The sequence below is a fragment of the Chiroxiphia lanceolata genome, chromosome 24, assembly GCF_009829145.1.
Source record: "Chiroxiphia lanceolata isolate bChiLan1 chromosome 24, bChiLan1.pri, whole genome shotgun sequence".
Classification (NCBI taxonomy): domain Eukaryota; kingdom Metazoa; phylum Chordata; class Aves; order Passeriformes; family Pipridae; genus Chiroxiphia; species Chiroxiphia lanceolata.
Genome location: NC_045660.1, coordinates 525939 through 553730, shown reverse-complemented (window position 1 = coordinate 553730; position 27792 = coordinate 525939). Strand labels below are relative to the sequence as shown.

General features: G+C 46.8%; 1 protein-coding gene and 1 non-coding gene across 4 annotated transcripts; both read left to right on the top strand.

Moving 5' to 3' along the window:
- The first annotated feature begins 109 nt into the window (after nucleotides 1-109).
- Nucleotides 110-26821, top strand: PPP1R8 (protein phosphatase 1 regulatory subunit 8). Of its 3 annotated transcripts, none has more exons than XM_032709836.1 (7): nucleotides 110-460; nucleotides 10867-10926; nucleotides 16220-16373; nucleotides 16987-17207; nucleotides 21898-22042; nucleotides 23192-23256; nucleotides 24351-26821. In XM_032709836.1, the coding sequence occupies exons 1-7, from the start codon at nucleotides 125-127 to the stop codon at nucleotides 24702-24704; spliced, it is 1335 nt and encodes a 444-aa protein (XP_032565727.1). In that variant the 5' UTR covers nucleotides 110-124; the 3' UTR covers nucleotides 24705-26821. The 3 variants fall into 3 exon arrangements, with proteins under 3 accessions (XP_032565727.1, XP_032565728.1, XP_032565729.1); XM_032709837.1 differs by lacking the exon at nucleotides 110-460 and adding an exon at nucleotides 1077-1205; XM_032709838.1 differs by lacking the exons at nucleotides 110-460; nucleotides 16220-16373.
- On the top strand, nucleotides 12756-12920 carry LOC116798160. Its single transcript, XR_004360833.1, has one exon.
- Nucleotides 26822-27792: the final 971 nt, after the last annotated feature.

Here is a 27792-nt window from a genome sequence, read left to right as displayed (position 1 = left end):
AGCAAGGGAACTGTGTGTCGTTCTGCTTCTTTTTTAAAGTATTCCTCGAAAAGGGTGGAGCCTGCTGGTCTGTGCCTGCCTGCTGCAGGGCAAAGTCCTTTGGGTGTCACACTGCTGTGTCAGAATGAGAGCACTTTCCTCCTCACCAAGCCCAAAAGGGAGCATATTTGTAGGCTCCATCCTTCCTCTAGCCTGTTTTAATCCTCCGGAAACTGGAATTGCGGACACTGGTCCAGGTTTCTGGGGTCGGGGTTGCTGTAACTGCCTGAACTGCCTCCTCTCTCTGCACATCATTGATCGGAGCAGCACAACTGCTGCAGAGCCATTTGTAACAGTCTTGACTGAGGTTCCTGGGTGTGAAAACTCACCATCGGCACCCCCCGGCTGGGGCTGCAGTGCGGTGTGCCCGGCTCGGACACGGGTGTTCCGCCGATCCGAGGCTCGCAGGACACACTCGGGGGGATCCGGGGCGCCGGGCAGGGATGGGCGTTCCTTGGTGCCCGTGGTGGCTGTGCGGGCTCTGAGGCCAGCCCCGCGCCAGCTGCGGCCTCCCGGAGAGAGGAGGCTTTTCCCTGGTCCCGTCTCAGCTCTGTCCCTTCCCTGTCGCCAGCACTGCTCCGGCTCAGCTCTGTCCCTGTCCCCGGCACTGCCCCGGCTCAGCTCTGTCCCTGTCCCTGTCCCCGGCACTGCCCCGGCTCAGCTCTGTCCCTGTCCCCGGCACTGCCCCGGCTCAGCTCTGTCCCTGTCCCTGTCCCCGGCACTGCCCCGGCTCAGCTCTGTCCCTGTCCCTGTCCCCGGCACTGCCCCGGCTCAGCTCTGTCCCTGTCCCCGGCACTGCCCCGGCTCAGCTCTGTCCCTGTCCCTGTCCCCGGCACTGCCCCGGCTCAGCTCTGTCCCTGTCCCCGGCACTGCCCCGGCTCAGCTCTGTCCCTGTCCCCGGCACTGCCCCGGCTCAGCTCTGTCCCTGTCCCTGTCGCGGCCGCTCCCCTGAGCACGGGCGCCGAGGGCGGGGCCAATAGCGGGGACTGGATCACGTGTCCACTTAAGCACCGCCCATCACTTGCCCCGCCCCGCTCGTGCCGCGCGGGGGCCGCCGGGAGCGCGCCCTTCCCATGGTGCCCCGCGGCGGCTGAATGGGGCAGAGCCAAGATGGCGGCGGGCGCGGCCCCGGCGGGCGGAGGCGCCCTGTTCGAGTGCCCGAGCTGGTGAGAGGGGCCGGCGGGGCGGGGGCCGCGCCCCCGGGGCCACCGAGCCAGGGCGGGGCCGGCGGGGACTGAGCAGGAGCGCGGCCCTGCGGGGGCCGCTGCCAGCATTGCTGCGGGCCCTACCCACGGGGCCGGGGCTGTTCCCGAGGCTCCCGGGGCTCGAACGGAACACGCGGTGTGGTACAAATTAAATATTCTGCTCAGGGGATGTGTCCGGTGCGGGAAATCTGCCAGCTTGAAATAAGCCTGGGTCGTTTACTATATTGAGTTAAGAGGTCAGGACTGGATGAAGTGTTGGAGAAGCACTGGGCCTGTGAATTGGGGGGTGGGGGCCGTGGAAGGGAGGGATCCCGTGAAATCCCCCGGCCTGCGCTCCTGCCGGGAGCAGAGCCTGGATCAGGGGCCCGTCACTCGTGTGCTTTGCGTGTTTTCGGTGCATCACGGAAGCGATCTCGCTCCGCGGTCTCTGGGTGCCCGAGCAGCGGGGCGGGCGCGGTTGTGTTTTAAATGGCCCGGACAATGACACACCATCGCACCCGAGAGCGGGAGCCGCTAAGTGCCCGCCCTGCCCACAGCCGCGGTACCTCAGTGCCCCGGGACAGTGCCCAGTGCGCGCACACAGAGCAAGCATGCTTTCTAATTTTGACCTGGTTTGTAAGTGCCTGCTTTAGGTGGTAAAGCCATTTAACCCTCTCGTGGAAAAGAATTCCTCGTGTATTTTAGGATCTTGTTTGTGCTAAACATACACAACAACAAACATCTACATGAGGCAGGCTGGTGTTCCATAAGGTGATGACACAATAGAGTAGATAAAGCCAAAAATTATTCTGGATATTCAACTTGAAATTTGAAGTATCATCTGTTTTATTTTTTTCTTAGTGTTTTTATACAACAGTGATTACAACATGTATTATATTCCCTGGTAAATTGGAATGTCTTGTACCTTTGAAAGCTGTAGATGGAACAGCTTGTGAAATGCTTGGTCTCAGTGGCTTGGATGGTATTGCAGAAGAATTCCTAAAGAAATCCCATCTGAAGGGGAGGCTTGGAATACCTGTACCTGTGAGGGCCTCCTCAGGTACCTGTTTTGTGGCCTTAGCTGCAGCAGGGCAGGGTCTGACAGAGGTCCCCGCTACCCTGGTGTGGTTCTGGAGCACAGTGTGTTGTGCTGAATGAGAAATGGGATCCAGGAGATGATCCAAGCCAGGGGGGCACAGCTGAGCAGGAAGGGGGGCATGTTTGGGTACCTGTTTTATTCTGACAGTTCTAAGATTTTTAGTAATTTGGTTTTTGCAGCCTGAATGTCCTTTTACAGTAATAATCCAAAATCCCTCTTGGGTGCAGCAAAGCTCTTGTTGGACTCTCTCTTTATACATTCTAAGGAAGCTCTTTGTTTTCCCTCAGGCTTCTGCACATTGTAATAGTTTCAGGGACCGAGTTTGGTCCAGCCGACCCTGTGTTTGTACATGTGTAGTAAAGGAGTGCCTGATACAACTTGGTCTTGTCCAACTGGCACGTGTAGACATGGCAGCTAATATTGGTGAAAGATGTGTGTGAAAAAAATTAACGTTTTCCCTTAATGCTTCTTTTGAAATGGGTAAGCTGTTGTTTCCTGAGTGTAAAAACAAAAAAGTAAACTGGCAGTAAGCCGGTCTGGAGAACTTACAGTCAGTGTGTGTGTTCTGTGAACCCAGGATGGGAAGTGTTGGGTCTTTGTGGCTTCCCCCTGTAGGAGCGAGGAGCTCTCCTATCAGGAATTAATTTATTTCTGGTTTATCTTTACAGTCTGCAAAACAAGTAGAATATATTTCGTGTTAAAGCTTTGGATGCTTTTTACTGATATTTACTGAACTGAGGATTCCAGCTCATGGTTTAAAAGTGTCTGTTCCTTTCAGAGCAAACCAGAGCACACATAGGTATGGTGTGGAATCAGTGATGGGCCTTTCGCAGGTGGGATTCTCCAGAGTGGGGATGGTTTGCAGTAGCAGGCTTGGACCAATAATGGGGTCATTCAGAGCTCTGACTTAATGGAAAGTCTTAGTGCAAATGTGTCCTGCAGGAAACCTGGTCTCACCCAAGCACCAAAAAGTCTCCTGCACAGGCAGCACTGCAGTTCTTTGTACCAAGAGCTTTGGGTGACCAAGAGCATGGAGCTGCAGAGAGTCTTCATGGCCAGTAGCAGCTTCTTCTGTAGTGAATTTTCTTCAGTCTCATGGACCTGTATTAAAATCAAAATCACAGGCTTTACCTGTCTGTTTATTTTTCTGCCTCTAATGGAAGTTGGCTGGGGGCTGTGAGCACCAATCATATGACAAGTATATCTTAAATATAATTGAAAGGAATAGGTTTTTTTCTTTACCTTTAAATTGTTCCCCATGCTTTTGGGGTTTGCCTCCATCATTGTACCTCTTCCCTATCGTGGATAGTGTTTGAGTACCCCATTTCCGGAAAAGACTTCTGCTCCAAAATTCACAGCTTTTATCAGGCTTAAGTTGTGACTTTGATTTAGTTTTTGTGCTGTTATATGTTACTTCTTTGTAGTCCGTAAAATACTTGTTCTTTCTTTCCTTGTGTTTCCAGCAGTTAAACTTGCTCAAGACAGATGAAAAACAGTGGTTCCAACTGAATAGTACTTGCTGATGCCAGAACTTGTTTATGCCTGTACTGTAACTGCTCCATACATATTACAGATTTGAGCTGTGCATTTACAGGTGGAATAAAGATGTTGCCAGTACTTCCTATGCATTAAAATTTAGCCGTACTGTGAGACTAAAAAATGTCTTTAGACAACAATTACATATCCTAGTTTTATTAAGAGTTTTGCAAACCTTCTGGGATGGTTTTAGAGGGTAAAAGTGACTTCTGTGAGGTGCAAATTATCTGGTGTGTAGGTCTGAAGTACACCAGATGTTTAATGGATACTGCCTGCCTCTCCTTTTGTCCTGGTGTAATTTGCATTTGGAATTATGAATTTCTTTACTCTGTCTTGACACGCCAGAAGTGGGGATGTCAGGCTCATCCTGGAATGGCACATTTGAAATAGTTTGTTTTAAAAGCACCAGTTGTTTCTCTTCAGTTTCCTTGAGCCAAGAACTGACTATTCCTGGCAATGCTTTTACACAGATTTCTGAAGATGAGCTCCAGAGTTCTGAAAATTCCACCCTGTCCTTGAAGTCGGGCGTGAAGCTGTATACAGTAGTCACAGAGGCCACCATTTTAGGGTGTGGCTAAATTAAGGTTCTGAGTCCATGTTTAGAAACCCAACAAATTTACCTAATTTTGAACTAACACAACAGAATTAAAGCTGTCCTTAATAGCTGCAACTCAGAATTTCTCTTGGTGACTTACTTCAGTGTTACTGCAGAGTTTCAGCTGGATGTGGGTGTTGTAACCCTGCTGGCATGTCAGCATTGAATCTTTGTCTTGGGGAGGAGATCCTGCCAGCTGATTTGTGAAACTTCAGTGCTGTTACTTGGCCACTGTAGCCGCCATCACATCCCAGAGTGTTGATGGCCTTGTCCTCCCTTTTCAAAATGGTTTGTCATTGTTACTCAATATGTTCCTTGCAGACTTGACCTTAGCTTGCGCTTCTCTTTCTCTTTTTGCTCATCTGTCTCTGCTATTTCCCATTGTTCTGTAGTTCTGCAGTGGAGGGTTTGCCATCAAGGGCAGCAATAATCTGTTCGGTTCCTCTCAGAACCATCCAGACATACGGCACAGAGACGTGGCCTGGCCTGTGGAGCATGAGGTGGTGAAAGCAAAGAAACACATTTTTCTGCTTCTGGTACAAAAGAAAGATTTCTTTGCTTGTAGCTGTTATAATCTTTTAAAAACTTGTGCTGGAATTTGTTTTTGTTCAGTGGTATCCCTTGTAAATATTTAATTACTGATTGTTGTAAGCAGTTGATGTCTTCTATAAGGCCAGCAAATCCATGGATGCAGCTGCTGTGGGAAAATCTGAGCATCACCTGCTCGACTGTGTAGGGAAGGGGCTAATTATTCATGGCAGGAAAGCAGAGGTGCTGTGTCTGCCAAAGCCTGACAGTCAGATGGGCCGGCTCTCTTCAAGACTGTTGGTTACAGGACACACAGGAAACAATCATTTTAGGAAGCAATAGAGGGATTCATAAAAAAACCATGAATTTATAGGGAATTGACTTTGATGAGGTAATAACAGCTGACTAGTCTGTGGGCTGACCCTATTAGTGTTGGGGTTTTTTATTAATTACCTTGACAAAAGCAACCACAACACTCATTGGTGACATAAGTGTGGTCAGCATAGAGGCCAGAGAATTATCTGGTCCTTGTGGTATAATATGAAGACCGGAACTGTACAAACAAGATAAAGTGCAGAAGAGTATGATGGAAAATGGGGACTAAGAACAACAACTACTTCAAGCCATAAAGTAACTATTCAGAAGTAAAAGGACACAAGTTTATATTCAGAAATAAGAGAACAGATACACAAATATGTCAGCTGAGCACAGGGTGACCATCAGTCACCAGTAACACAACTGTTCAAAAATTAGTGAAAAGATTTAATACTGTACCTGATATGTAATAATTTGGGACAATCCCAAGCACATACACAGGCTGGGTGGAGAATGGATGCAGAGCAGCTCTGAGGAGAAGGACTTGGGGGTTTTGGTTGATGAGACGCTCACATGCCCTGGCCACGTCCACTGGCAGCCCAGAAACCCTTCCTGTGCTGGGCTGATCCCACAGCGTGGGCAGCAGGGGAGGGGGGATTCTGCCCCTCTCCTTTCATGAGAGCCCACCTGCAGTGCTGCCTACAGCTCTAGGACCCCCAACAAAGGGAGGACTCGGAGCTGCTGGAAAGAGTCCAGAGAAGGCCGTGGTGACAGTCTGAGGGCTGGAGCCCCTCTGCTCTGGAGCCAGGCTGGGAGAGCTGGGGATGTTCACCTGGAGAAGAGAAGGCTCTGGGGAGACCTTAGAGCCCTTTCCAGTGCCTAAAGGGGCTCCAGGAGAGCTGGAAAGGGACTGGGGACAAGGGATGGAGGGACAAGACAAGGGGGAAATTGTTTTCCACTGACATAGGGCAGGGATAGATGGGATATTGGGAAGGAATTCTTCCCTGTGAAGATGGGGAGGCCCTGGCACAGGTTGCCACAGAGAAGCTGTGGCTGCCCCATCCCCGGAGGTGTCCAAGGCCAGGTTGGAGCAACCTGGGATAGGTGTTCCTGTCCATGGCAGGGGGTGGAACAAGCTGAGCTTTGAGGTCCCTTCCAACCCAAACCAGTCTGCAGTTCTGTGTATGAGGTAGAGAAGTGTCAGTGCTGTTGTAGAAGGTGCTCATGAAAATGTGTAGTCTGTGTTAATTGTACTTATTAAAGCTTACCTGTACTTCAAAAAGGGATTTTTTTTTTTATAATTGAAGAGAAAAAACAAGAAACATAAGAATGGAAATTAAAGGATTGATCAAAAAATTAGTATGGAAATCAAGCTGTCAGAATAACAAAGCTTTGGAATGACTTCCTGGTAGGCATAAAATTACAGTCCTGTCTTCTGATTTCTACAGGTAAATTACAGTGCCAGTATACCTGTTCTCACTCTGAAAATGTAGGAATAATCTTATGAAATAATTCTTGCATTCACTACTTAATACTCATTTTCCTATTTAATTCAGTGCCATTTGAATTAATTTTTTGATATCATAAAACCTGTAATTCTCTCAATAGAATATTTATGGCCTTGCTCTCAGAAATTAAATTTTGTATGCAATTTCCAAATTTCACTGTGTTCATGGAGATTTTGTTCCTGGGTAAGTAATGAAGGGAACCAGAGTGAGCCAGTAAAATCTAGTTCTGTGTGGAACTGCATTTGTAACAAGAAAGGTGCACAGTGCCAAGGTAAAGTTGGGCAAATGCTTTAATCCAAGTTGGAATGCTTTGTTTGGTCAAAGCAGCCACGTTTCTCATCAGAAATATTCCATAAAACAATGCATTTTTTTTCTACATTCAGGAAGGGTCTGTAATATGCAGTCTGAGCCACAAGCTTTTTAAACTTTGTTTCTTACAACTGGAAGTTTAGCCAGAATAATGTTTCTAAGAGCAGAGGAAGTGTCTCCTGAGCAGGCTCCAGTGCTGGCCTGGGCTCAGCTCCTGTGCTGTGTGTTGTGCCCTGAGAAGGGCAACAACATCTCAGTGAGAGGAGGATTTTATTATTCTGATTTCTTTCTGTAGAGAAGAGCATAAAACCAGCCAAAATCATTGGAAACAACAGCTCAGAGAGTTTCCTGTCACACTGTGCGTCAGCCTGAAGTATCCTATCTTCTTCTGTGCTTTGGCCATCAGGCACAAAGGATTTAGGGAGCTCTTGAGAGTGCCTGGCTGAAGCCACTTGAGGTTTGCAGTTTGTCACTCTTTTTATCAGTTCTTAAGAACTTTCTGACACTTCTTGAGTTCCTTGGACTCATAGTGAAGAAGAAAATCTCTGATGTGTTATGTCCTGATCTAGAGAATTCCTTTAATGATAGTGTCCATGGCCACGTTCTCTGTGCCAGTCAGCTCCGTGAATTTTCTGGAAGGCTTCACTTCTCCCTGGAAGCTTTGGCAATTCAGGGGGTGGTCTGAGCATGCTGTGTCTCCATTAAACTCACTCAACTAGTGATCAGCAGTAGGTTCCCAGGTGTTACTTCCAGGTCACTTGCAGGATGCTGCTCTGTGGAGGCAGGAGATTTGCAGGCACTGGGGACTGTGATGCACTGTCTGGAGGGTACAGAACAGCTGCTTGTTGTCCATTTTTAAATGTGCTGGAGCAGAGTTCTGATGGGAGAGCACTGGGCTTGGGGCAGTGCTAAGGGCTATCCCTGTGTCTTCTGTGGAGGGGACAGTCTGCTGACCTCAAGTAATTCTTCATCCTTCAGAACAATGTAGGAAAATTAGTTTAGTGGATATTTTAGCACATTAGTTAGTGGAAGAGGACTTTTTTCTTTTAATATTGGAAATAAGATGGAAAAAACTGCTTTCCTGTAACAGCACAGAGCCAGCTTTCTAACAAACTTTCTTCTAGTAGATTTTCGTGAGAGATTTCCTTTCGTGTTTTACTCCTTGATCCATGAGGTGAGAGGTGTGATAAGGCAGAGCATGTGAGAGGTGGCTGATAGTTCCAAATCCAGCCATTACTTCTGATCTTTGGTGACTCTGGAACTAATTAGTTTAGAATTTAAAACTGGAAAATCTTTCTACTTTTTTTCATTAAAAGGCTTTTAAAGTATTTAAGTTTGGCGGCCCAAACTGTGACATTGATTTAATCTGTTCCAAAGGTGTTTTCTAACAGAAATTACTTCTGTGAGTTTGTTTTCATGGTATTATAATCAGTATTTACAGCCTTCCTGTGTTCAGTGTTTTGCAGGAATGGGTAGATAGGGGAAATACTGCCTACAAAGGATTCTCAATCCGAAAGAAGCCAGAGAATAGGTACATTTTTCAAGTAGTTTAATTCACAGCTGAAGACACTGCCTTGTGCTACTGCTGGGGTTGTTTTATGAGTTCAAAATAAGTTGAAGGTAAAAATAACAGCAAGGGTTAAATAAAAAATAGAGGTGACAATGAAAAATCAGAGCTGATATATGGCAAAAGATGACCATCAGACAGGAGTCAGCTTACAGAAGAGGACAGTAGTTGTGCTACAGCACTTGGGAGCTCTCCTGTGACCTGTCAGGTACAGGGAGGGTGTTGCTGAAATGTGTATTGGGACAGACTGACCATTGAGTATCCAGGAAGAGATCACTGAAAGGAAAAGCAGAGGCCGGGCTGAATAAGAAGTAGAGTTACCTGTAGAATGACTTTGTTGAGAGGTTTACCTATGTGAAAAGAAAAAAACAAAGGTTTTTTGGGGAAGCAGCTGTTGTTTGATCAGAGTAAGGCAGCCTTGTGAAAATTATCAAAAGTTGCGTTGCAGAGTAACCAGAACTTGGCAATTTCAGAGGACTGGGAAAAACAAGTTTTCCAGTGCTCAAGGACAGAAAGAGGAAATAGTGAGAAGTGGACACGAATCCGTGACAGGAACCTGTCTGTCAGTGTAAACTGAGTGCTGAGATCTGCAGGGAGCACAGGAGGAGACAGCAGTGCTCAGGTGTAGCCTGGCTGTAAGATCCTTGAGTAGTGCTTAAGAGGAGGCAGTTCCCTGACTGATCTATCCCCCACACCACCATAATCCTGTTTCTAGAAGCAGTCACCACTTCAGCAGATTGTCCTGGAGCTTCGCAATCTCCGCTTTTGCTGCTGCCATTCGTTCATCCATCAGTACTCATGTACTCATTAGGGTGGTATATCCACAGTCGTAGAGAAGGGCCTGGCAAGAAAACTTGTCCAAGTCCCAACTGACAGATTCAGAAAGGGACAGAGAGATCTGGGCAGGCTGATGTAATGGATTGGGAGCAGCAATATTGCTTGGGAAAGAAATGAAGTAGCAATAACAGAAGACTGTATTGTATTAAGTTACTGAGGAGAACTGACCTGGGGACACAGAAGAAACCATCACATTTTAAGGCACATCCCAGAAAATGCGAACATCTATATTAACCCCCTCAAACAACTTCAGTTACCAGTTACCTTCAGTTACCTTTTTTTCTTTTCCAGCCACCCTGAGAACGTGGCTGCCCACTGTCACTTTTTCCTGGGCTGGCTCCAATGCAGGGAGCAGAATGGGAATGTGATCTCTCTGGAGTTCCTCAGAAGGGCAGTGGTGCAGCTGAGAACTGAGTCACTACTGCTACCTACCCAGAAAGCTGGTCCAGCCTCAGAGACAAACTGCAGAGTGTTATCCGTGAGGAAGTGCTAGAGATGCAGACTTTGAGGGATCTGAGTGGAAAAAGAGCCTTTGCTGCCAACACCAAAGATCCCGTGTGGTGCAGGGCAGGGTGTTGGTACCCTGAGGGTATCGTGGGTTTGAGCACTGCAAATGCCCAGTACCCTTCTGCTGATCCCCGTGGGTTCTCCCACGTGCTGGCATCTTGCTGTGCCCTGCTGAGTCCCACAGGCTCTGTGCTGTGGGAGCTGAGCTGCTGTTGGGGTGGAATGTGGTGGGAGAGGATTGTGCTGCTGTCCCCTGTTGGGGCCCCTCTGATACTGGAGTCTGTTCTGTGCGATCACAGGTGAGCCTGGAGGAACTCTGGCAATTGGACAACACCTTTATAATATTACAGGAGTGTGCAGAGACCTTTTGGGGGGTTTTTGCCGTTACCAGTAGTGGAGGGGAAGGGTGGTAGAAATTCCTGTTCCCTCAGAAGCCAAGGGTAGAGATGTGCTGTTTTGAAGGTGACATGAGAAAAGAGAGCCTTGAACAAACAGTCCCAGCTTACCCCGTCTATACCTGTTAGTCTCTTCCTGCCTTATATCAAGTTCTCTCAGAGCTGCTCTCTTGTGTAAATCAACTGGTTTCCACCTGGAGAGGTAAAGCTTGAGATGCCTCACATCCTGTTACCTTCACTCTTCCCATAAAAAAAATCTTGGTTTATGTGTTTTCAGAAGGAATCTGCAGGGAGGAAAAGAAAATTATGGGATTTTCATATTTTCCCCAAATACTTCTGCTTTCATTTGTGTAGGTTTGGTCTGAGCTCAAAAGAGTTTTAGCTCCAACACTAATAAACTTTTTATTAAATGTTTTGATACTATATTTGCCTTTCTTTATTTTCCAGGGCAGGAAAACCACCACCTGGCTTACACCTGGATGTAGTCAAAGGAGACAACTCATTGAGGTATGGAAATTGGGTTTGATGGATTTGGTGTGTCATGTACATAGGCACCAGCAGTAGAACATTTCCCAGCATTTTTCACACTTACTCATAAGTATTCCTTTCTCTCTCGTATTCATTATTTTCAATCAGTTTGTTTTGCTCTGAACTTCAGAATGAAGTGACTTTTCCCTTGCCTGTATTTAAGGCAGCCCGTGCCATGCAGGGCTTTCATCGTTTATCTCCCAATTAACTGTACTGATTGAAGGGATACAGCTCTGCAGGGCTCAGCAAGCAGTGACACAATTATTGAACATCAAACCTGCCCTAGTAAGAGAGACAAAAATAAAATGTTTGTAAGGGAGACTCCATACTTTGCAGAGCCTGATTTCTTCCAAACTTCATTTTGGACCAAAGTTGACATTTTCCTCCTGTAAGATACTGCTCAGGAGGTGCCAGACTGCAGAAGGCGGCACATTGTCCCAGGAACTTCAAGAGCAGGAATTGAATAATGTGATCAAGAAATCTCAAACAGAGAAGAGTAAAGTAAAAGCTCTTCCCTTTGTACACTTGTTTTGAGAAACCTGTCTGGTCAGATAATTTTTATTTATAGTAAGGTTAACCAGGCACCCTGTATCTTGTAGGAGTGCCGCCCTGTCCTACAGTATGAAACACAGTTGGATTTTTCTCCCACATTTGGAATCTGTGAACATCACAGATACAGCAGGTTAATTTTATTACAGCAGAGCAATTTGTCTGTTATGCACTGCCTCATTCTCTGTTTCATATTTTGTCTTATGTCACACTTAATGAATAAAGGAAAGCTTCTAACAGGGTTGACAGAGAGGACCCAAACCAGTGAATGTATTTTAGCTGCGGAGAGACTCCTGACTTGCAGTTGGCTAAAACAGAAATTTTTCTGGCCAGGAAAACTTTGCAAAGCTGAGCCAACTTTTCTGAACAAAAATTGGAAAATTAAGAAAGCAGTGTTAGATCAAGATTTAGGTAGCTTAAAATCTTTGCTGGTATTTAGCATATGCTACCACAGAAGCATGAGACAGTATTAAGTGTTCCTTCTGGTGTCTAGCAGCACAGATTTAGTGTTTGGAATTTGGTTGAGTTACCAGTATATGCTTTGCATAGAAAAGCAGATAGAGATGTTGCAAATAGGTGTCTCACAAATAAACTTGTGTTTTCTCAGGCCAGAAACCAGAAAAATGAGGCTTTTCTTTATAGTCTATTGCTGTTTTGAGAGAGTGCTGTTACTCTGGATTTAAAGACAAGAAATTGGCAAAGCCAGTCTTGACCTGAGAGATCTTCGTTCAGCATTCATTGGAAAGGAGATAGATACTGGCACACACGTACTGCACATTCAGAGCAGCTCCTTTGTCCTACAGGATGTGGCTGAGCTGGTTCATACCAGGACTCCAGGACTCTCCTTCACTAACACTGTGGCTCTCAAACCCTTTGCATTGCGCTTGTCTTGGAACCCTGGGCCGTGTTTTCTGCCTCTCCTGCCTCTGTTACGTGTTCAGAATCATGTTCAAGCTCAGAGAGCTGCAGCAGGATTGTTCCTGAGCTCAGCCTTCTCAATGCCATACACCTACCTGCTTGTGCAGCTGCTTTGGGCCTTGCACTGTGTGTAGTTGATGGCTTCAGTCCTCTAGTCTGTGGTGGTTACCTGAAACAAGGTCCTGTGTGTGTGCGTGGGAACTGTGCAGCAAATGAGCAGCACCTGGATGTGATCCACGTGTTTCCCTGTTCGGTACAGCTGGCAAAGAGTTCTCCAGTTTTGTCTGTCATGGCAGGCAGCAGTAGCCAAGGAAGAGAGCTGTTAAATCCCGTGGGTTACTGAGCACTTGGTACTAACCGAGCCATCGGTGTCCCAGCCTCGTGCCGAGGCCTGAGGGTCACCCTGTGATCGCTGGGTCTGCAAAGTGCAACAGCAAAACAAGCCATGCAGTGTTTAAGCTCAGTGTGTGAAGGAAGACACTGGGTTATAGCTCAGAGGCACAGAACATTTTGGAAACATGTTGAAGTAAAGTCAATAGAATTATTTTCTCTGATGGCGATTTGTTGCATTTGCAATTTATGAATTTGTGTCTTTGCAAAACTCTCGAAGTGCTGTCCAGTCAGGGACAGGTTTGTGTGTTTGTCTGTAACAGATGCAAATGAAAACTTACAGGATGCATTTGGTGTCGGTTGTGGGCAAAAATAAGAAATTGTTTGGCCAATTTTTATGATACTTGAAATCATGAGATAATTGCTTGTGGAGCTGAGCACTATTTGTGGAGGAATGAATCAGCTTCTGAAGATCCACTTGTTCTTATCAGAGCTGTGTTTGCACAGGACTTTTTTTCAAATTCACAATGAAAGGAAGAGTTAGTGCTCGTCTTTCTTACAACATGGAATCATAGAATTCCTTAGTGCAAAGGTGTTGAGCATGGGAAGAGTCAGGTACTGATCTAAATGAGTAAGGAACTGTGGAATATGGGACATAAATCCAATGCTGGGAAGCTGAATCCTCAGAGAACCTAACCAGGTTAGGTTCAAAGATATGTTGTAACAAACAGTTATGGTGTTCTCGGATCAATAGCTGGATGAAACAACTCTGATCCCAAGAGAAGATATCAGTAAGACTCATGGAACAATGGTTAAGGCTTGCAGGGAAAAGCCTTGAAAGGGCACACTGGTGTGGAGAGTGTACAGGTGGATGGATCTGTTTACAGGTGGGATAAAAAAAGTAAAATAAAATTCAACCAGAAAAGATGGAGGAGACCATGTACTAATTTAAGCTCTTCATCAGTGGCTTATACTTTCTGGTTAACTCTGAGGGGTCTTGTGAAAACCAGCATTTGTAAAGAGACAGAAAGTGATGATAAAGTGCCCAGGTCAGGGCAGAACCCAGAAGACTCAATATAGTGATTTCTCATGTTTTTAATCTTATTCAAATTATTACACTGAGGCTTTGAGGTGTGTTGCTCTGCACCAAACACAGATAGATTCAGGGGAGATGCCTGAATGTTTTACATGTCCCAGCTGGAGGAAAATCACTTATATTTTGCATTTGCACCTCATTTGTCATGAGACCATGTAGTTGCAGGTGAATTGCCAATTAAGCTGTGATTGCTGGTTTATCAAATGACATGTGGATTCACAAAGAAAACTTTTTATGGTGTAAGCCTAAGTATTGGCACTCTTGTGGATTTTCTGCCGGTTTGTGTATCACTGAGGAGGCTGATGAAGTTGTTGTTATTCTTTCTAGCTGTTTGTTTTCATGGAACTGCTTGAAATTTAATATCTTGTAGTGCTGGTTGAAATTGACCAGAAGTTGAGAAGTGATTTGGTTTAATAGATGTCAAGAGCTGATAGATGCACACACTTTGATCACCTAAATACTCTTATTTTACGAAAGTGGGACAAAATATGTGAGTCGGTAGATTTTATAAAGCATTCGCTGTCATGAACTGGTGCTCATGTACCTTGAGCTGCTGAAGAATAAGACCTTTAACTAAGGGGCCAATTAATTGTAAATCATCTTGATGTATACAAGTGTGGAGTCATGTTGTTCAATTAATTCTTCTAGTGACCTAAAAGAGTGAATAAACACACAGAAATAAATTAAATGCTTATTACTGAATACCAGATGGTGAGAACTTGCAGCGTTGGGCCTGACAGATGTTCAGCAGAACACTGGAAAATCCAACCTGGAGAAGAGAGCAACCTTGGGGAAAAATTGGGAGAAAACCAGTGGGGAAGTGACGTGACTGTAGCAGTGCTAAAGCCTTGAAGTTCATAGTTGGTGGGCAGGTAAATAGATGCGACTTTGCAAGGTGACCTGTAGTAGAAGCTGAGGTCCATGATGGGATTTTTGTCCTTGCAAATAAGGCAGAGGAGTATAAATACTGTGTCTTAATTCAAACTGTCTCCTTATTTTCTCTATGACTTGGTGGTGCCACAGAATGAGGAACTCTCAGGGTTGTCGTTGTGTCAGTCTGTCTGACAGCTCAGAAAAGCCCCAGAGCAGCCACCTGGACCTACTCAGATACACTGGCTTTTGTAGCTGAGCATGTGGTTTGTACCTGGCAGATCTGAGGAGGAAACACCTGCTGACTGGAACGGTGCTGCCAGAGAGGGGGATCCTCAGCATCAGCCACCCTACTGCTGTAACCCACAGCTTCCCTGGAGCAGCTGGGACACCTGTCTGACCAAAGGCACACTGAACCAGTCCACTCAAACAGGGAAAGATTAACACGGGAAAAAAAGGCTTTGCAGCCTGAAAACTTGGCTCAGATGTGTGGCAGTGAGACTGAGGAGAGGATAGAGGCGCTGGGAACAGAGGGAGGGGGAGGAATCCATGTGCTCAAGCAGGCAGAATGCTAGTTCATCTCAGACTGGTTCATGAGGTTTTCTGATGGAAAATGTATCCTCAGCATTCCTTTGATGATGCTGTTGAAACGTGTGGGCTTTGTTAAATGTTTCAAAAAGCAGGAGAAGCCTGTTAACAGATGTGTAACGCACTGCCAGCCTTTACTTTGTCCAACCGGAGCAGGAAAATATAGATTAGATGAAGTTCTTGGGAGCCAGGGAGAGGGTTCTCCACCTGCCGTGCTCAGGTACTGTAGCATTCCGGTGCAAGAAGTTCCCTCAGCAACATGGTCTGGTAATGGAAATACTGCAGGACTTTGTCAGCATGTCCCTCACTTTATAGAGATGATTTATGGAACTTATATTAAGGTTTCTAAGATCTTGTTTGAAGAAAAGATTAGAACTAGGATGAATAAAGAAGAAATGCCTAAAATTAATGGTTTACTTGAATAGACTAATATGTATTCCAGTCACACCACATATTCAGTATAGTTTTGCATCTTTATACCAGAGGTCTGGAAACTCCTGCAGGTCCAGTTCTGTACAGAAGTATAATTTTGATGTTGTGTATCAGACCAGAGATCACTGAGCGTGGGTTCCTGCCTTGGACAGGGCCCAAGGTCAGCAATCGAGGAACGTGTTAAAATCTTTGGGTGCAGATGTGAGAGAGAATCTCTTGTGTGAGGCAGTCTCATGATTTGAAGAGGCTGTCTTGTGTTGGCTGGTAAAGAAGAAATAACTGGGACTCTCACACATTCATCTGTTCTGATTTTACAAAGAGCAGATTTGAGTTTCTGTATTTAACAGTACCAGACTAAACTGAAATATTGATGAGCTGTTGATGCTTCATTTTGAATTTGCTCTGTTTATTCATGTTCTTGAATTTTTTCAGGAAGATCCAAAAGATTCTAGGAGTCTAATATGCTTCTCTGTTTGACATTCTACTCAGAAACTCATCATTGATGAGAAGAAATACTATCTCTTTGGGAGAAATCCTGATCTGTGCGATTTTACCATTGACCACCAGTCTTGCTCTCGGGTCCATGCTGCCTTGGTCTATCACAAACATCTCAAGAGGGTTTTCCTCATAGATCTGAACAGCAGTAAGTAGTGTGGCATTTAACCAGACAGAAGTGCAATATTTCAGTGCTTAAACATTCTGAATCTGAGACACTTTTTCCTTTCCCGCTGTTGTTTGCACGGTGTGGACAGATGGATATAATCGGAATTTGCGTCCTAAGGAAAGATGGGCAAGGGTTAGAGCAAAGGAGTGTCTGCTCCAGTCAGCTTACATCTGCCTCAGTGGTTATTTAAAACATTTCTAGATTCTTTAAGAGGCAAAAGGAGAGGAGGAAAGCGACTTGGCCTTCACAATTTTAGCAAATCCTTCTCTTGGGTGGTTTCCCAAGGTCTGAAACTTATCATGTGGTTTTTTCCACTGTCTAGACATAGACATAGTACATTGGGACCTGCAGGAATACAGAAAGTAAAGGGTGTTTGTAATTGATTTCCATGACTTTTTGAGGACTTCTGGTGTGTGTTATCTCAGTGTGTGAGATGATGGGTACAGTGTACATAGCCGATGCTCTCAGCAGTCCCTCAGTGCCTTGTACCTCGGAACAGTTGTTACAGTTTCTGAGATTCTCAAACTGGAGCTGGAATACCATGAGCCCAGCCTGGTGACTAACAGACTATTTTGCATTTTGACGCCCTCAGCACATGGCACGTTCCTGGGTCACATCCGCCTGGAAGCCCACAAACCACAGCAGATCCCCATCGACTCCACGGTGTCATTCGGAGCCTCCACCCGCGCGTACACCCTGCGTGAGAAGCCGCAGACGCTGCCGTCGGCGGTGAAGGGGGATGAGAAGATGGGTGGTGAGGATGAGGAGCTCAAGGGGCTGCTGGGCCTGCCAGAGGAGGAGACAGAACTGGATGTGAGTACGGTGGCACACTGTGCCTCAGTGGCATTGCCAGCTAGGACAGCATTCCCTGCTTGTTTGCTTAAAGTCATGGAATCATTTAGGTTGGAAAAGACCTTTAAGATCATCAAGTCCAACCATAAATCTAACACTGCCAAGCTGCTACAACTCACCCCTGTAGGCAAGGGTACTTGTTAATAGATCCCTTGGGGCAGGTTAGAGTGAAATGACACCGAATGACTGGTGTTTATAAATGCATATATATGTAGGGTTTATTTTAGAACAGTTTGTTTGCCATGGAAAGGAGGTCTGGAGTTGTTTGGGTTATTATTATCTATAGTAATATAGCTAAATAAAAGCATAAAAATAACACTTAAAATATATAAGGAAAAGATAGAAAGGATAAGAGAAGAAAGATCTCACCACCTATGGATCCAGTGATGAAACTTGATTGTTGCAATTTTGATGTCCATTGGCTGAAGTGATGGTCACAGACTTGATCTGTCGGTGGTGGGGGAAGCCCTTGAAACACAAAATCCATTGGGTTAATGTAGGCTTAGGTTTACATGGGAATGCCCAGGTAACTCCCCTGGGGGGGGATTTGTTTTACACTGTCTGTTGCAAGCCTGTGGATCTGTTGCAACACTGTGGATCATGCACAGTCCTCTGGTGGAAGGCCCCAGAAAAGCTTCCTGGGGGCACTTTGGGGGTCTTTGATGGTTTATGACACCTTGCAAGACATGACAGCTGCCTCTCACATCAGCATATTTGAGCCAGAAGGGATGAAAATCTTCAGGCCCAGGTGTGAATCACAGAATCATAGAATCAGATGGGTTGGAAAGGACCTCTGAGATCATCAAGTCCAACCCTTGATCCACTACCACCACAGTTGCTAGACCATGGCACTAAGTGCCTCATCCAGCCTCATCTTAAAAACCTCCAGGGACGGATAATCCACCACTTCCCTGGGCAGCCCATTCCAATGGCTGATTACCCTCTCTGGAAAGGATTTCTTTCTAATATCTAACCTAAACCTCCCCTGGCACAGCTTAAGACCATGCCCTCTTGTCCTGCTGCTGATTGCCTGGGAGAAGAGACCAACCCCCACCTGCCTACAACCTCCTTTCAGGTAGTTGCAGAGAGCGATGAGGTCTCCCCTGAGCCTTCTCTTCTCAAGGCTAAACAACCCCAGCTCCCTCAGCCTCTCCTCATAGGACTTGTGTTCAAGTCCCTTCACCAGCCTCGTTGCCCTTCTCTGCACCTGCTCCAGCACCTCAACATCCTTCCTGAACTGAGGGGCCCAGAACTGGACACAGTACTCCATGTGAGGCCTCACCAGCGCTGAGTACGGGGGCAGAATCACTTCCCTGGTCCTGCTGGCCACACTGTTCCTGATACAGGCCAGGATGTCATTGGCCTTCTTGGCCACTTGGACACACTGCTGGCTCATGTTCAGCCTCCTGTCAATCAGCACTCCCAGGTCCCTTTCTGCCTGGCTGCTCTCCAGCCACTCTGTGCCCAGCCTGTAGCGCTGCAGGGGGTTGTTGTGGCCAAAGTGCAGGACCCGGCACTTGGCCTTGTTGAACCTCATCCTGTTGGAATCAGCCCAACTCTCCAGCCTGTCCAGGTCCCTCTGCAGAGCCCTCCTGCCTTCCAGCAGGTCAACACTCCCTCCCAACTTGGTGTCGTCTGCGAATTTGCTAATGATGGACTCAATCCCCTCATCTAAATCATCAATGAAGATATTAAACAGGACTGGGCCCAGCACTGATCCCTGGGGGACACCACTGGTGACCGGCCGCCAGCTGGATGCAGCTCCATTCACCAGCACTCTCTGGGCCCGGCCCTCCAGCCAGTTCCTAACCCAACACAGAGTGCCCCTGTCCAAGCCATGGGCTGCCAGTTTTTTCAGGAGTATATTATGGGAGACAGTGTCAAAGGCTTTGCTGAAGTCCAGACAGACACATCCACAGCCTTCCCCTCATCCACCAGGCGGGTCACCTGATCGTAGAAGGAGATCAGGTTGGTCAGACAGAACCTGCCCTTCTTAAACCCATGCTGGCTGGGTCTGATCCCTTGTCCATCCTGTAGGTGCTGTGTGATTGCACCCAGGATGATCTGTTCCATAACCTTGCCAGGCACTGAGGTCAGACTGACAGGCCTGTAGTTTCCTGGGTCCTCCTTCCGGCCCTTTTTGTGGATGGGTGTGACATTTGCCAACTTGCAATCATCTGGGACCTCCCCAGTGAGCCAGGACTGTTGGTAAATGATGGAGAGCGGCTTGGCGAGCTCTTCCGCCAGCTCCCTCATCACCCTTGGGTGGATCCCATCTGGTCCCATAGACTTGTGAGGATCCAAGTGGCTCAGCAGGTCGCTGATTGTTTCCTCCTTGATTACGGGGGGACTATTCAGCTTCATATTCCTGTCTACAAGCTCCAGAAGCCAGCTGTCCTCAGAGAGACCTGTCCTACCGTTGAAGACTGAGGTAAAGAAGGTGTTAAATACCTCAGCCTTTTCCTCATCTTTAATAACTATGTTCCCCCCCATGTCCACTAAAGAATGGAGGTTTTCCTTGTCCCTCTTTTTGCTACTGATGTATCTATAGAAAGACTTTTTATTTTCCTTAACAGAAGTGGCAAGATTGAATTCAAATCTTGCCTTCGTCTCTCTGATTTTCTTTCTACATGACCTAACTAAATTCCTGAACTCTTCCTGAGTAGCCAGTCCTTTTTTCCATAATCAGTAGGCTCTCTTTTTCATCCTAATTTCCCTCAAGATCTCCCTGTTCAGCCAGGCTGGCTGTCTTCCCTGCCAGCTTGCCTTTCGGCAGACTGGGACAGCCTGCTCTTGTGCATTTAAGACTTCCTTCTTGAAGTATGTCCATCCCTCCTGGACCCCTTTGTTTTCAAGGACTGTTTCCCACGGTACGCTCTGAACCAGTCTCTTGAACAGGCTGAAATCTGCCCTCCGGAAGTCCAGCGTAGAGGTTTTATTGATGGCCCTTCTTGCATCCCTGAGTATTGAGAATTCTATTATTTCATGGTCACTGTGCCCCAAACGGCCTCCGACCACCACATCTCCCACCAGCCCCTCTCTGTGAACAGCAGGTCTAGCAGGGCCCCATCCCTGGTAGGCTCATTAACCAGCTGGAGCAGGAAATTGTCTTCTATACACTCCAGGAATCTCCTAGACTGCCTCTTCTCTGCCATGTGGAGTTCCCAGCAGACATCCGGCAGGTTAAAGTCACCCACAAGAACAAGAGCTGGCGATTTTGAGACATCTGCCAGCTGCTTGTAGAAAAATTCATCATCCTCATCATCCTGGTTGGGTGGTCTGTAACAGACTCCCACCAGGATGTCAGCCTTGCTGGCCTTCCCCCTGATTTTGATCCACAGGCACTCAACCTTATTGTTACTGACTTCAAGTTCTAAAGAGTCGAGAGACTCTCTAACATACAGAGCCACCCCTCCACCTCTCCTACCTTGCCTGTCCCTTCTGAAGAGCTGCACTCCAGTCATGTGAGTCATCCCACCATGTTTCTGTGATGGCAACTACATCATAGCTTTCCTGCTGCACGATGGCTTCCAGCTCCTCTTGTTTGTTGCCCATGCTGCGTGCATTGGTGTACATGCACTTCAGGTGGGCTGCTGATTTCGTTCTTAACTCAGGTTTTCTGTCCTTAGGCTGATCACTGGAGAGCCTGGTTTCAATCCCTTCCCCCTTCAAACCTAGTTTAAAGCCCTCCTGATCAGCCTTGCCAACTTATGCGCTGCAGTCATCTTGTCCCAGTATCTCCCCCAGAGAGGGAGGGGAGTTTTCACCCCTGAGCCAGTTGTGTAAGGAAGGACATTGCCATGATAAAAAGCACTATCCCACCTCACAGGATGTGCTGCTTTTCAGCCTGTTCCCTTAACTATCTCAAAGCCCAGCTTGTCCCCCATGGTGGTGGATGTTCACCCCCTCTGCCCCTGAGCTGTTCCCTTGCACATCATCAGCAAAGCACCTGCTGCTTTTGCAAATGGCCAATTGTTTGAGCCATTAAACATTACCATTTCAGTCCCTCACACAGGCCCACCCCTAAACCATGTTCTTAAGTGCCACATCTGCATGTGTTTTAAATACCTCCGGGGATAGTGCCTGAACTACTTTCCTGGGTAATACTTCCTTAGGTTCAGTTTCTTAATTTCTTGGCCGTGAAGATAGTCTGAGGTGTTTCTGCTGACAGATACACCTAAAGCATCTCGTCTGCCATGATAAACCTGTGATCACGTTGCTTCCCAGAATCAGGGACATAATAATCTTAATATCCCAGTGGTCATCTCACTAAGGCTTGCCAGGGCACACATGCTTCAGGTCGGGTGGTTTCCCACATTTTTCCCATTGTCAGATACCTGTGGGAGAAAGCAGTGTCTGTGGCATTCACAGGATTGTGGATGTTGGAAGGGAACTCTTAGAATCATCAACCAGCTCAAGCAGGGCCAGCCGGAGCGACTGCCCAGGATCGTACTCAGTTCTGAATCTCTCTGCAGAGACCGCGCAGCTTCTCAGGGCAACTCGTTGCAGCCCTGAAGCTCTGCTTCTTCCTTGGGGTCTGAAGTTGAAACTAAACAGTGTCCTGTGGCCTTTTGATGTGCACAGTCACATGATTAAATCAGATTTCATACACTAGTTGCTTAAACTCTTTCATCTCCAAATTTGCCATTAGAACCTGACAGAGTTTAATACAGCCCACAACAAGAGGATCTCCACGCTGACCATTGAGGAAGGGAACTTGGACATCCAGAGGCCAAAGAGGAAACGGAAGAACTCCAGAGTGACGTTCAGTGATGACGATGAGATCATCAATCCGGGTAAGGACTTTGCTTTAATATTTAGTTGATGCTCTTCAGGACCTCCTTCTTATATTCTCATAGGGATTCCTCATGGCTGCATATGGATAAGGCAGTCAACATTTGGGATCAGCTGTTTCAGAGAAGCTGCCACATGTCTCACTGAAGTCTTTGACCTCTCTCTTGTTTCTTCTCTTGTACCTGTAAAGTAATTGTGTGGTCTGTGCAGGATGGGGACATCACACTCAGCTTCATTGCTCAATATTTTGTCAGATATTGGAAAAATGTCATGGGTCCAGAAGGAGGAAGGTTAACATTTTTTGCCTTCTTTAGAATCTAAATGGGAATGGAACTTGTTTGTTTTTCTTTGTCCCCTAATGCTTTACTTACCTGTTGCCTCCAGGGTATCTGTCTCCAGCTCAGAGGGTCTTTGCTACTTGTCTGCACATCTGAACCAAGTCATCCTCCATCCTCATTCAAATTGATGCATCTGAACACATCCAATTCCAAATTAGTCTTTTTTTCTCCTTTAGCTGTTCTGTATTAATGGCATTCCTATCTATGATACTTTATATGGATAATATTCCTGTTAATAAGAGTAGCTAATTAATGAGCCGGCATTTTGAAATATGGTGTGGAGGTGGTTCCATTGGCACAGTAGAGCACCCAGAGTGACCATTTTGGTTTATAAGGTGATGCAGTTCAGTGCTCAGAACATCCTAATGCAAATGCCAGTCATTCAGATTGAAAAAAAAAAAGATAATTTTTCCAGACTTTCAGGAACTTACATTGACTGCTTCTGACTCCTCCTTCAAGGCCCCCCAAGGACTTTGGAGACTGGCTGCTGTGCCTTTAGCATGTGCAGTGCCTTGTCAGCAGCAGCTTTCAGCCCAAACTCCAGCCTGTGTGATCCCAAACTGCTCATCCAGCTGCTCCCCTTCCCATTCTTCACTTGAGGAAAAGCATTCCTTACCAAGATGCCTGGTGAGCCACCTGGAGACAAAGCCACTGGGTGTCCCCTGAGCCCCATTCTTTGTTTGGTCACACTTGTGCTCACTGGGAAGTGCTGAAGTGCTGGCTTTGGGAGGAGAAGGTCTGTGTTCTGGTTTCCCACATGGATTCTGTTTTGCCCGTGTCCTCACTGAAGGCGTCGCTGTTCTTGCTTTGCAGAGGACGTGGACCCCTCTGTGGGGCGGTTCCGGAACATGGTACAGACAGCAGTGGTCCCTGTGAAGGTACGGAGTGACTCCCATGTTCCTCATTAACACCTTACATTGATGAACTCACTGTATGAATTGCACCTTAGAAACAGAATGTTCCAAAGTGGAAAGTGCTTCATTGTTAGGCAAAAGTGATGTCTGTGTTTCACAATTGTCTTTTTTTGCAAATTTGACCATTTCCCTTCAAACCCAGGTTTAGCTCTTTTCCTCAATAACACATGGGATCAGTGGTGATTTTTTTTTTCCTCCCAAAAACAAACAGTTTACAGAAATTCAATGCATTATTTCCCGACATCAGTTAAAATTGTGGGAAGTGTGGAAAATAGAAGGTAAAAACAAGAGGTTGTTTGTTTAAATACTGAGTGCTAAAGGTTTCATAAGGTTGTGTACTAGAACAAGCGGGTTTAGGCTTCGCTCCAAGATGAGTGTCTGCTGACAGTGCTCTATTTAATTGGAATATGTGAAGAGGAGGGAAGATCTGCAAAGCTTCAGAGCAGCTAAGCCACTGTGTAACAGCAGTTCCACTTGTTGCTGGTATAGACTAAATAACATCACATGGAGAAGGATAGTTTTCCATAAGCCCAGACTGCTGGAGAAGGTTCCAGTGATCAGGAGCAGAATTACCCAAATGATCTCGAAGTTGCAGTTTCTTTCTGTGGGGGAGGGCAGGTTTGTGTTATAACACTCTCAGGCACATGATGGGATTGTTGGGGTGTCCTGTGCCGGGCCAGGAGTTGGACTGGATGATCCTTGTGGGTCCCTTCCAACCCAGGACATTCTGAGTCTGCTGGCTAAAGACCTACTCAGTCTTCGTTCAGGACAAGCTCAAGACTGGCAGGAGTATAGAGGAGGTGAAAAGATGCTCAGGTTTCATCTGAGTTACACCTGAGCTTCAGCTTCTGTCACCCTTCCTGCACTGTGCATCTTTAAGAGTTTATTATTCTGGTTGTCAGGGAAACCCAGAAGAAAACTTGTGGGACATTGTCTGTAGGAACTTTGTATGTGGCAGATTTAGATGCCTTTTTGGGGGAGAATAGCCTTGGCATTGAGTTTGAAGAGCTTGATGGTCTCATGCTTTACAATAATTCTTTCAATACTTGTGCCTGCAGAAGAAGCGTCTGGAGAATGCGGGCTCGCTGCCCCCGGAGGACTCCACGTCCCGGCGCATGCAGAACTTCCCCTACAGCGGGGGCTTGTACGGGGGGCTGCCCCCCACCCACAGCGAGGCGGGGCCGCAGTCGCACGGCGTGCACGGCACCGCACTCATCGGGGGGCTGCCCATGCCCTACCCCAACCTCGCCCCCGACGTGGACTTGACTCCAGTTGTGCCCTCCACAGTGAACATGAACCCGGCTCCAAACCCGGCCGTCTTCAACCCCGAAGCTGTGAATGAACCCAAGAAGAAGAAATACGCCAAGGAGGCCTGGCCGGGCAAGAAGCCGACCCCGTCCCTGCTGATCTGAGCTGGGCTGAGGGAGGGTGGGGGTCACCAACTCCACAAACTCTTCATGTGCGTCTTTTTAAACTTTCAGTGTTCTAACAGATGTAATACCGAGATTGGAGAAGTGAAATATCCTTTAAAGATCTGTCTTCAAACATTTTTATATGTCTGTTTAAAAAAAAAATACAGCTCCCAGCTCCTTTTGAACTAAAATCCCTGCAGCCTTTTCTTAGCCACCACTGTCCCAGAGGTCTTTACACTGAGTTTGAGTCTGCCAGTCGAAGAGGCAGTCACACAGTTCCATTATCACTTATGGCGTGGCCCTGCAGATCCGTGTGTTTTGGTGACAGGCTCGCTGTGGGTGACACTGTTCCTGCTGGACATACTCACAGCAAAATGTTTCTGGGGCCAAGCCTTGCAGAGTCCTATGGGTAGGAGTTGTAAAACTTGCAGAATATAGGTCAGCTTTTATTTTTTATATTTTCAAAACCCACCAATGTGGGGCATTCTCTTTTTATTATTATTATTTTTAGTTTGCCTACAGCTTGTTTTAATTTCCATGTAAAACACTAGAGCATCCCATGAGTTGTAAGTTAAGATGGACAAGCAGTAGGTGGGTTCCTTAGCTTTGTTCCAGTGCTGCAGGGTGGGGGCTGTGGGATGGGTACTGGGTGCACAGGTCAGAGTGTCTGATGGGGAGACAGGCACTGTCTGCACTGTGCTGTGGTGCCAACAGCCCTGGTGACTCCCCTGGGATAACTCAGGGTGAGGTTAACACAGAGAACAGTTTCTTTTACATTTGGTGGCCCTTGTAACTTAGTGTCATTTTTATTTGCAAATGGAACTTTTAAGCTTAGCATATATGAGATGCAACAGGACACAAAGCTGAGCAGTTGTCAGCAGAGCCAGAGGACTGGTTCCCTTCCACACCTAAACCCCCAATCTGCAAATATTTTGGCTGCTGGGAACAGCAGGTGAGGATCAAGTGCTACTGAGATCCAGAATAGGAATTCTCAGTAGAGATAATAAAGCAGTGCACAAGCTGGTTTCATAATACCACATTTTTTGATTCCTTCATCACCTTTTCCCATTGAATAAAATGAGAAGCTTGATGGGTTGTTGCTCCAGCCCTTCAGATCTGTGGGCTTAGATTTGAAAATGATTCACATGTCCAGACACTGTGGCTATACTTTACACAAGGTAAGGCCAGAGCTCTCTTGTTCTTCGGTTTGCTCTGGGGTTTTTGTAAACTCCCTAGTGCAGTTCAGCTACAAGTCACATTCTTATGTTGTTTGGAGGATCCAGAAAATGTGCACCAAAATGAGAGCCTCCTCACTGTGGGCAGGACTGTGGCTGCCTGGTGAAGTAGTGCTGGGGTGCTGGATCAGGGCTGTGTTCCAGTGCAGGAAGTGCTAGATGCACCAGACCCTTTTGGGCAGATGCTCCAAAATCCAAGTGAGTTCTGCTCCGTGATTGCTTCTATCGTGTCCCTGAGGTAAAGCTGCCCCACTCACGAGAGCAATGGATTCAGAGACTGCTCCGTTCCCTCCTTGCACCATCTGTCCAGCTCACACTGTTCCATGGGTGGTTCAGCACCTGCTCTATGATCCAGCTGTGCTGTTCTGTGTTTAGTTGCCATTGATGATTCAGCCCTCGGACATTTGTTCTGCTTTCCAGCACTCCCACAATGACTCTCCAAATCTTTCTCCCTTTAGTCTGGCCTGTAGGATTTTCGTTTCCCACTCAGTTGCTTTCTGAAGGCAACTCTTTAGGATAAGAATAGTCAGGGCAAACAAAAGTTGAACAAGTTTTCTTCTTTTTCTGTTTTATTTTGGGGTTTTTTTGTCTGTTGGGGGGTGGTTTTGGTTTCTTTGCAAGTGGCTCTTTGCAAGATTTTTCTTGACAAGGGAAGCTTCACTGCTCATTGTTTTTTAAAGCTCTTCTCCTCCCTGGCTCTGAACCAGCTCTCGTTATTTCAGAGCTTAGGGGCCACGGCTGGCCAGGAGGGGACAGGAACATCAAGGGGCTTTGTACAGACGTTTGTACACTTGTGTAATATGTAATAGGCCTTTTCACACTTCTGTTGAGCTTTTTAACTGTAACCTTTACTATGTTGTAAATTAAATGCGGATTTTGCCAGTTTGGAGCATAGTGTATTCGTTCCAGTCTGCACTGGTGCAGCTGAGGTTGCCCCTTATGCTGTGGCTCATGGGAGGATCCTGCCATGGCAAAGTGCCCTTCTCCCTGCGGGCTTTGTCCTTGGGCTGCCTCAGGCTGCAGCTCCTAAAGCTGCTCGTGACCCTCTCTGCTGCCTCATGCTGCACTTTGGCACATGAGTGACACCTAACAGTGGATTTTGAACAGTGGTTGCCTTTGTTTTTCAAGTGGAGTTTTTCCTGGTTCTGGCCTAATTCTCTCTGTAAGTTGTACTTCAGAGCCCAGCTCTGCTGCTCTCATTGCCCAGGCTGCTGCTCTGACAGAGCAGCTCTGAGCCTTGGGCAGGCTCAGTCCCCTGTCCCTGGGGACACTGAAGTGAGAAACACTAACCTGGGGCCTGGTTACAGAGAGCCATGGGACCTGCACAGGGTTGAGAGGGACTCCCCAGCTTTGCTGAAATCAGCAATACTTGTGCTCTACATAATTTTTTTCCCAATGCAGCAGCGGCTGGGGAGGGTACATTTGCACTGTGGTTTTGGCAGCAGGCTCACAGTTCATGTACAAGCTGCTCACCTGCCACAGGCAGAAACTGCTGGTGCAGGTGAAGGGGTTTCCTTTGTGGTCTGACACTGTCAGTGGGGGTTGGTGAGCTGTTCATCTCCTGTATTAAATGAAGGATTTAAAAGGGAGGCAACTTGCACAATAATCAGAAGACCTCTGCAGTGTGAATGCAGAGATGGGAACAAAATGGAGACTAGTTTGCAGCTGAATCAACAATGATTGAGCTAAAGAAGATAGTAGTGTTTTCCAGGAACATCTGTCTTTGCAGCATTCCCTGGATTGTCACTGTAACCCTTCGTCTTTCGGTCTGGAAATACAAGAGGGCAGCACCAGGGGGCAGCCGCAGAGCTCGAGGTGAGCTGTCAGGGGGTGTGTTCGCAGGGCTGTTCAGT

Excerpts from the sequence above, each read along its gene's own strand:
- PPP1R8 (XM_032709836.1), top strand. The coding sequence starts at position 125 with ATGAGAGCACTTTCCTCCTCACCAAGCCCAAAAGGGAGCATATTTGTA. Across the intron at positions 10,927-16,219 it reads AAAGGAGACAACTCATTGAG|AAACTCATCATTGATGAGAA; the intron begins GTATGGAAATTG and ends CATTCTACTCAG. Across the intron at positions 22,043-23,191 it reads CGATGAGATCATCAATCCGG|AGGACGTGGACCCCTCTGTG; the intron begins GTAAGGACTTTG and ends CTTGCTTTGCAG.